Genomic DNA, 9,279 nt, shown 5'->3' on the forward strand with positions numbered 1-9,279 from the left:
ACCCAGCACCGCGGGCGCTGCTCCACCAGCACGGCCCCGGCACCCATGGGGCTGTAGCAGCGTGCCGGGGAGCTGGCAGTGGGGCCACGGGCTGGGGGGCACGGGGAGGGGAGCATCCGGAGCTGGGCCCGGGCACACCCCGCTGCTTGGTGGCACGTCCTCGCACGGGCACGCAGTGGCACAATCTGGTCGGCAGATGCCTCCGAAACCAGCAAGAGGCTGGGAAGCTGGGGTTTGGAGGGGGGGGGGGGAGCTGCCCTTCCCCGCTGTGGGACCCCGGTGATATTTGTCAGTGTTTCCAGCACGCTGCTCCCTCGAGGGCTCGCCGGGCTCTGCTTGTCACAGCACCGCACATCCCGCACCTCCAGCCCGCAGCCTCCGTGCAGGACCTGGGACCTGGGCTCAGGACCCTGGCATCTCATGGCCGGGGGAGCCAGGACCCACCTGGGCCGTGGCACGGCTCCGTGCGGCCCCATTCCCAACTGTCCCCGTCCCCCGGGACCGGCTGTCCTCCAGCTGGAGCCGGGCAGAGATGCCGCTGGGTGTGCCGCCCCGAGCCCAGCTCTCCCTGCTCCTCCAAAACAGCCGCTCTCCAAAGGATGGAGCAGTAAAATATTAACCAGAGCCCCTAGCGTTTATCACACCGTAAATCTGGGCTTTCAACAGCTTTACGATGCTGCAGGGAGATGGGAGAGAACAAAACGCTCTTCTTCTCACTCAGACACAGCCTGCGTGTGCCAGTGCCCCCAGCGCTCGCTCTGTGCCCGCGCTCAGGGGGCTGCGAGGGGCCGGCACCCCCCAGCCTCGACCCCCCCCAAGCCCCAGATTGGATCATAATGCAGACGAGGACCAAAGCAGGGTGTGGGTTTCCCGATCCCCAGCGAGGTGGCTGCTGGTGCTAGGACGAGGAGAGCTCTGCTCCATCCCAGGGCCAGCCGCGTTTCGGTGGGACATGGCACTGCGAAGGGGCAGGGGCGGAAAGCGCCCCCCTCATCGGCTCCACAGGAGCACAACAGCCACCGTCCTGGGGGATGCTGGTTTGTTTTTTCCCCTTGTCCTGGGTGATGCTGATTTTTTGTGTTTTTTTTCTGTTTTTTGTTTTTTTTTTAATTTTTATTTTTTTCCCCTCTCCCAGCTCAGCCCGCGGCCAGCTCCGTGCTGCAGCGCGCTGCGCTCCAGGCTCAAGGAGCACCCCGTCCCCGCGCCCTGACCCCGATCCCCGGGCTCTGATTGCAAAACAAGAGGCCGAGGGGAGGAAGCCGTGGCCGCGCTGTTTGTGGGGCTGTTGGACGCATCTGGCAAGGTGATCAGAGCCGGCAGCCCCCGGGCACGCACACACCTGCGGCACGGCGGGCGGGAGCGTGGCACACGCGTGCGAGGACGCAGCAAAACGCGCACGGCACGAGGCGCAGCCCCCCAAAAGTGGGGTGCAGCACCCTTTTCTTGCATCCCAAATCTGGGGGAGGGGGCTGCGGGGATGTGCTCCGGGCTCCTCGCCGTGCGCCCGCCTGCCCGGAGCGAGGCGGGAGCTGGGGAGGTGCCCACGGGATGCCCAGCGCCTGGCACCGCGCGGGGCGGCCGCGGAGGCCGGAGGGAAAGAGGGAAGGAGGGAGGGAAGGAGGAAAGGAGGGAGGCAGCTCGGTGGCGGCTGCTGGAGCCACATCAGAGCAGCCCCCCCGGAGCAGCCGGGAGCGTGTGGCGCTGCCCTCGAAGGAAATGCGCTCACTCCCATGTGCTGCACACTTGGGTTTGCCTCGCTGCTATTTTTATTTGACTTTTCAGGCCCGTTTCCTTTTTCCGGCTGTTTTGCTGTGATTCCACCGAAGCTTCGACCTCGCTTTTCCCCTCCCTCCCTTTAGCCTCTTCCTTCACTCTTTTCCTTCCTTTCCATGCACTCATTCCTGCCGCCGCACCGGGCTCCCCCCCCCCAGCCACCGGGGAGCGCGGCAAGCTCACAAACACCCCAAACACCCCCTGCGTGTGCTGCCACGGCCGGAGGCACCACCGCTCACCTCCTGCCACCACCCCAAACCAGGAAAATGCTCCAAAACCACCACCACCGGGCACAAATCCCTTTTCCCAGCCTGCAGAAGCAGCCGGAGCAGCTGCACCCATCCCCTGCAGCAGGGTTTGGGTACCCCCAGGGGTGATTTCCAGCTCCTCGCTGCTAGGAAAGGGGCTGGTTACGGCTCTGTTTTATCTGGGAATGTGCTGAGAGCTCGGGGGGGGGTCCCTTTGCTCCAGCCTTGATGCAGAAATGGCAGTGAATCACCCGAGACGTGGTCCTGTTTGCACAGCATGGCCAGGGCGGCAGCAACGCCCCCAGCGGGACCCCCAACCCCATCCTCGGGGGAAAAAAAAAAAAAAAAAAAGTGGTCCCAGCCCCGGCTGCAACCCATCATCCAAAAAAAAAAAAAGGAAGAAAAAACAGGAAAATTGCTCGTTCGGGGGGTCTGTGTCACGCTGGTGGGCACCCGCGCGGAGCAGGGGGCACAGGGTTATTTTGGGAGGTTTGGCGGGGTGTCGTTACGCGTGGGGGCGGTTGGGTTGGGTTGTTTTTTTTTTTTATTTTTAATTATTATCGTTATTTATTCTCTTTCCTCTCTTTAACCTGATTAAAACCACTGTCCGCATTTGATCTTTTGTTTAGGAAAACAAGGAAGGGGGGGGAATAAGAGGGGAAAAAAAAATAAAAAATAGAAAAGAAAATCCCAGCGCAAAGCCGCCCAGGGAGGCAGCAAAAAGGGCACGAGCAAAACAAGGCAGGGCCTGGGCGCAGCGAGCTGGGGGGCTCTGCGGGAGTCCCATCCCCGAGCCCCCCCGGGGACCACCCGAGGAGGAGGAGGAGGATGGGGCTGGGAGGAAGGGGCCCAGGCCAGCAGCGGGCTGGGGAGGAGCGTGGCACCGGGGGACAAGCAGGGCTTGGCGTCCCCCTGGCTCCTGCCAGGCTGGGACAGCATCTCCCAGGGCCGGATCCTGCTCCCCACCCAGTGCCACCCCCCCCCCAAAAAGCAAGGCCCAATTTGTGCCCCCAAAGCAAAAATCCTGCTCCAGTCCCATTAAACCGGGGCCAGCAGCGTGCCCAGGGACCCCTCTCCCACCCCCCAGCCACGCAGCCCCCCGGCTCCAGCTCCAACCCCAGAGGCAGGGCGGGGGGGCACAGCCCCCAAATCCCCTTTTCTCTCCCCAATTTTCCTCCCCCCGCGGCACAGAACCGCCCGCAGCCCCCGCGAAGCCCCCAGCAAAGCGCCCCCAGCCCCTGCCGTGCGCACGGAGGGGACCCCCCCGGCCGGGCCACCCGCAGCCCCGGTGGGGGGGGACACAAAGAGGGGGGGAACCCAAAGTGTTTTGGGGCCGGGGAATGTTTTTGGGGCCGGGAAATGTTTTTTAGGGCCGCGACCCGCAGCCCGCTGCTGCCACCTCGTGTCCGCGCCGCAGCCGGGAGCGGGGATGGGGAAACTGAGGCAGGGCGCACAGCACCGACCCCGTGCGCCCCCACCGAGAAAAGGGGGGGGGGGGCAGGATGGGACCCCAAAAGGTCCCCAGGAGCACTGTGAGACCCCCGCACACAAGGCAAGGCAGCAGAGAAAGCAGCCAAGGGGGCTGCGAGGGAAGGAGGGGATTTATTTTTGGCTCCCCCCCCCCCTCCCCAGCCTCGCTGCTCCAAGCAGCCAGAGCTGCAGCGAGGCTCTGAGCAGTCCTGGGGGGGAGGGGGTTCAGTGTTTTCGGGGCAGGGGCTCACCCTGGCACCCTACAGGCACCCTGCAGGCACCCATGGGTGCGTAAAAGTCCAGTGCCAGCAGAAACCTCAGCCCCATGGCCCAGTTTGTCCTTTTTCGGTCCCAAAAAAACAGCCATTGTCCCCCCCCCAAAAAAAGCAGCAGGTGATGCAGGGGCAGGAGCATCACAGAAATCAGGGGCTCTCTCTTCTCTTTTTTTTCTGGGCTTCCCCTTCTTCTTCCCCCAGCTCGGGGGGGTCCAGCTGGCGGCTGCAGCCCCCCTCCGGCACCCACCCCGTGCACCGGGGCCAGTCCCGGGGGTCCCACTCGAAACAAGAGGATGAATTAAATCCGGGCACCCCCTGGTACCTCTTTGGCTGACTTCGGGGTTGAATTTCCCCCAGGTCCCAAAAACCAGGCGGCGTCAGCCACGAAAGCAGAGCGGGGAGGAGGTGAGGGGACCCCTAGGAGCCCCGGGGGGGGCCGTGCAGAGCGTAGAGCTTCTCCCAGCACGTCGCCAGCCGCTGCGCCCTCCTGGAGATCTCCTTCAGCTGCTTCCTCCTCCCACGGGGCTGCGCCGGGGCGCGGGGTGGGCTCTGCTGTCGGGGTGCCAAAAGGGGTGAGAAATATCCCCAGCAGGCAGCCACCCCCCCAAAACCCCAAAAATGCTGAGCCCCAGGGGAGGGCGCAGACCCCGTGCGCATCAGGGACCCCAAACCACCCACAGCAAGGAGGTCCCCTATGGACAGGTGGGGTCCCCAGGGCTGCAGGAGATTTGGGGACCCCCCCCCAGCCTGCAGCACCCACCCCAGACACCCCATGGCACGTCCACGTGTGGGGCAGAAGGTGGTTTTCCAGCCCCCCCAGCCCGCAGCCAGGAAGGGTTAACCCCAGGTGGTTTCCCCACCATGGCAAGGAGATGCCCCCAGTCGCACTGTGCCACCCCAGGGGCTTCCCCGCTGCTTAATTGGTTAATGAGTTGCCCGGTTAATTAGTTGGCTGGGCAGGAGAGCCTCCAAGACTGGGGTTTCCCCAGCAATTCCCCAGTCCTGGGGACACCCAGACTGGTGCCCTGGGGATAAATCCCAGTTCCGGCCCAGGAGCAACTGGACAAGGAGAGCAGAACGACTCCTGCCATGACTCCCAGCGCACGGCCAGGAAACTGGGAGCTACTGGGCAGACTGGGAAGAGGCAGGGCTCCCACCTTGCCGATTCTCCTGCAGTTCTCCCTCAGCACGAACTCGGTGTTCCTGGCCACCTTCCACACCGCCACCTCCTCGGGGCCACGCAGGGTGCCGCCCGCCACGTCCCGCAGGGACATGCTGATGTTGTAGATGGCCAGCAGGATCTTCTGGTCCTTTGGGGGGGGGAAAAAAAAGAGAAAGAGAGCAGCCTCGAGTGGGGAAGGGGCTTGACAGCTCCTTGGGGGGGCTCAGGTTGCGCAAAATCCCCAGCCCCGGGTGCTCACCTTGTCCGAGCGGCAAGCCAGCCCTGCCCGGCTGCTCCTCTCCGCCGAGCCGCTGAGGTTTTTCTGCAGAAATAAAATAAAATAACGAGGGAAAGAAAGCAAGGAGAGCGTGGGGCAGCCTAAAGCAGCCCGCCAGCTCCTTTCTTGCTCACCAGGTTCTGGATCTCGTGGAAGATGACGGCGCGGTACTGCCGCAGGATCCTGGCGATGCTGCACCTCTTGCCCCGGCCCAGCACGGCGAGGAGCAGGAGCAGCAGCACAGCGCAGGAAAGGGCCCTGGGGAGAATCTGTGCAGGGAAAGGGCTCAGCGTCAGCCGGGGGGGGACACAAAGGGGGATGCAGGGGGGGTAGGGGATCTGCTTTCAGCTCCTCGCCACGGGCATCAGGCAGAGCTGCCCCCGGGGGCGCAGCAGGAGGGGGAGCAGCTGGGTCCTGGGGTGGGCACCCCCCCAGTGGGGACCCCGGGGGCTCTCCCCAGCTCCCCAAATCCGGGCTGTGGAGCACTGAAGATCAAAGGGAGCTGCCTGAGACCCACTCTGCCCTTTGGAGAGGGGCAGGGGGCACGCAGCCGCCCGCTTCCCCAAACTCCAGGCCCCCTTTGGGAAGGTGCCCCCTGCAATTCCACAAACCCCAAGGCAAGGACACAGCCCCGGGACAGCCGCTCAGCATTTCTCCAAGCCCCCACATGGCCCCGCAGCCTCCCAACCCCAAAGCTTCCCGGCAGCCCCGACGGAGCAGGGAAAACCCCAAAGCTGACATCCGAGCTTGGCAGCACTGGGCGGGGGTGCCCGGACCCTCTCCGAGGGCTGAGTTCAGGCGCTTTGGAGAGGAGCCAGAGCAGCCTCAGGTGACCGGGACCGGGGATATTTGAGCACCCAGCAGCGGGGTGAGGAGGGGAAGAGGATGGGAAGCCCCACGCACGCTGCAGCTGCCGGGAAAGAAGCCCAGCAGCTCTCCTCCCTGGCACACCGCTGCGAGGTGGCGCGGTGCTGGGCTCCAGGCTGGCACCAAACGTTTCTATCAGCTCCTGTTGGCTGTGGAAGTCCAACTCCCTCCACCTTTTCCCCCCCAACAAATCCAAGCATCAGGTCTGGGCAGGCAGACAGCAGCTCAGCACCCTCCAAAACCAGCTGCTGTGCGCAACCGGAGTGCGCATGGGAAGGAAAAAGCTGGTGGCAAGGGCTGGTGGCTTCTGATTTCACAGCTTCCACGGGAGGGATTTCACCTCTGGGTTAGGGTTTTTCTCCCCCTTCTCCTTTCTGGATCTCTGAGCTCTCCGCCCCAAGGCACAGCTCACTCCTGGGTGGGTTTGCTGCCATCCCCAAATATCTGGCTCGTGGGCTCGGCTTTTGGCTCAGGAGCACCAGACGGTCCCCAAGGCCAGGCAGATGCCCCCCATCCTGCCCCGTGGTGGGAGCCGGGGGGTTTTGTTTGCAAAACCTGCGCCTGCTCCCTGCTCAATTAAAGGCTGGTCCTGGCTCCAAAGGGCGAGGAAACCTCTCCCCACCCTCCTGCTCCTGAGGCTCAGCAGGACGGGGAGCTCAACGCCCTGCAGCAAACCCAGCACCATGCCAGGCTGTGAACCCGGGGGCATCACCCTGGAGCAGGCACAGGCACGAGGATGCAACCAAATCCCTGTGCAAGTGGTGCAAATCCCACCGGGAGCCCAAACCCGTGCCCACCTCGCAGGATTCCCGTGCTGGGCTCCATCCCCAGGGCCAGAAAGGGCAGGGGAAGAGCAAAAGCAAAGCTGGCCGAGGGGTGATTCAGCACAGAGCTCCTCGGGGACACAAAGGAGAAGGGGACACCCCGGCCAAAGTCTAAGGGTTGCGCTCTCGGGAAGCCCGTGGCCACGCAGCTTTGCTCGGAGCACCGAGCCAGGGAAGCCGAGTTCCCCGCAGCGCTTTGTTGAACAACTGGGAGCGAATTCCAGGAGCAAGCACACCCTCTGCAGCATTTCCAGGCAGCTGATGGCACCGGGATCTCAGCCCCCAGCACGGGAGGAAGCTCAGCGAGCAGCTGAAAAGCTCGGGGAGGCACCGGGGCAGGAGGGTGCCGTGGGCGCTTCCACCGCCCCCATAAAGAGCAGGGGGAGCGGAGATAAAGGGGAGATAAAACCCAGGAACCCAAATCTGTGCTCTGCTCCCCTCCTGCAGGATGGGGGAAGGTCCCAGGATGGGGGAAAATGAGGTGTGCTGCTGATTTGGGGTCACCCCAAATCCCCTCTCCCCCGTGCCCGCAGCAGGAGGGCCAGGTTGGGCACGGCGCTGGCTGCTCTGGGGTTGGGGTCGGGCTCAGGCTCATCCCCTCGGGCTGGCAGGGGAAAAAGGAGCTGGGGAGCACGGCCACGGGGCTGCAGCCACCTGGCAAGGAAAGCTAATCCCTTCCCCGGCTCTAATCCTCCTGCAAACACCGGCAGATAAGGGAAATCACCTCCAGTGATAGAGCAGCTCCCGGTGGCACCGCGCGAGGCTCGGCCACCCCCGTTCCAAGGCGCTGGGGTTCCCAGGTCCTCTCAGCCAGGCTGTCCCCATCCCTGTCCCCTAAAACCTTCCTCTCCAAAGGGATCCTGCCACCACCCCGTGCCTGCAGAGCAGCCACCCTGCGCCTCGGGACCGGTGACACTTTTGGGACCAGCCACGCGTCCGTCCCCACGTCCAAGCCCCCGCCCAGCCCTCCCGAGCACTTCCACGCCCTCCCGGCCAGACCAGCCCCTTCCCCACCAGCTCTGACCTCCATCCCCACCAGCTCCAGCTCCTACCCTGACCCTACTCCCATCCTGACCCTCTCTGAGCCCCTTTAGGGCCAGACCAGCCCCATCCTAATCCCTAACCCCACTGCTCCAAGCCCCGTTCTGGACAGACCAACACCAAATGCGTTCCGACAGCTCCCAAACCCCATCCCAACCCAAGACCCAAACCTACCCCAATCCCCACAGCTCCCCCCCAACCCTAATCCCAATCCTTCAAGGGGGCTCAGGACCATCTCCCCCCAGCCCCAGCCCACTCACCATGGAGCCCCGCAGGCACCGGGGGGCCCCCACAGCCTGGCCCCCCTCCGCGTCCCGCTCCGCCGCCGCCGCGCTGGGGCTCGCGGTTTGAACTTGGCTCCACGCGCGGGGCCGTGGTGGGAGGGGACGGGCCCGGCCCCATACAGCGGGGGGGGCACCTCTGGGCCCAGCCCCGGCTGTATCCCTGTAGGATGAAGCCCCCAGCCCTGCAGGATGGAGCCCCCCAGCAGCCCCGGGACGAGCAGGAGGCGCTGGGCGAGCGGAGAAGCCGGGGAAAGGAAAGGAGCGAGGAGCTGAGGGCTCGGGGAGGAGGTGGAGGAGGCAAACCCAGCGTCCTGCTCGTGCCGAGGAGCCGTGCCTGGAGGGTCAGGGTACAGGAGGCTCCCTTCTTCCTTGAACGGCCCTAATAGGGCTCGCAGAGAAAGCGCTGCGTGGGATCTGGCTGCGTGGGCTCAGCCCCATGGAGGTCGGGAGGAACGCGCTGCCCTGCTCCTGCACAGGGCCGTGCTGTAGGAATACACCGAAATACACCCCCAGGGCACCGTGAGCATGATTAGCATTTCCTTAATTCATTATTAGCATGCCCTAAATCATCATCCTAAATCCACAGGCTGCTGCTGATGCCCCTGGGTCGCATCGTGGCCGCACGCCGCAGGTTGGAGAAGCGGCTGTGGCTGGAGAAGGCGAGGGGACGCTGCTCAAACACCCACACGCGGCCAAAATAAATCCTCCTGCTCCCAAACTCTGAGTTTTAGGGGCATATCGCCCTTTAGCTCGCAAGCCCAGGCAGGGAAAGCAAAGCCCTGACTCGCCGGGGCAGCCGCTTTCACGCAGGATGCGTTCAGAGCCAGCCTCACACGCGAGGCTCCGCTGGCGTGAGGTGAAATAAAGCTGAAGGATCCGAGGATCCGACTCCTCGCAGCTTGGCAAGTGTGAGCAGGAGGCGTCCGAGCAGGCGAGTGGGAAGCTCAGCGTACACAAGAGCATACCGCTGAGACAGGGCCCATATAACTTCTTTACGGAGCTCTATATCTCGTTAAACGGTGGAGGTGCCATCAGGCTTTTGGAAACACAAAGCCAGC

General features: G+C 64.0%; 1 protein-coding gene across 1 annotated transcript; it reads right to left on the reverse strand.

The window, feature by feature from the left end:
• Positions 1-3,604: 3,604 nt before the first annotated feature.
• C16H20orf204 (chromosome 16 C20orf204 homolog) lies at positions 3,605-8,328 on the reverse strand. The gene is made up of 5 exons (XM_068700342.1): positions 8,198-8,328; positions 5,340-5,474; positions 5,188-5,250; positions 4,924-5,076; positions 3,605-4,315 (listed from the first exon to the last, which is right to left on the reverse strand). The coding sequence occupies exons 1-5, from the start codon at positions 8,198-8,200 to the stop codon at positions 4,184-4,186; spliced, it is 486 nt and encodes a 161-aa protein (XP_068556443.1). The 5' UTR covers positions 8,201-8,328; the 3' UTR covers positions 3,605-4,183.
• Positions 8,329-9,279: the final 951 nt, after the last annotated feature.

Source organism: Anas acuta, chromosome 16, assembly GCF_963932015.1.
Source record: "Anas acuta chromosome 16, bAnaAcu1.1, whole genome shotgun sequence".
Classification (NCBI taxonomy): Eukaryota; Metazoa; Chordata; class Aves; order Anseriformes; family Anatidae; genus Anas; species Anas acuta.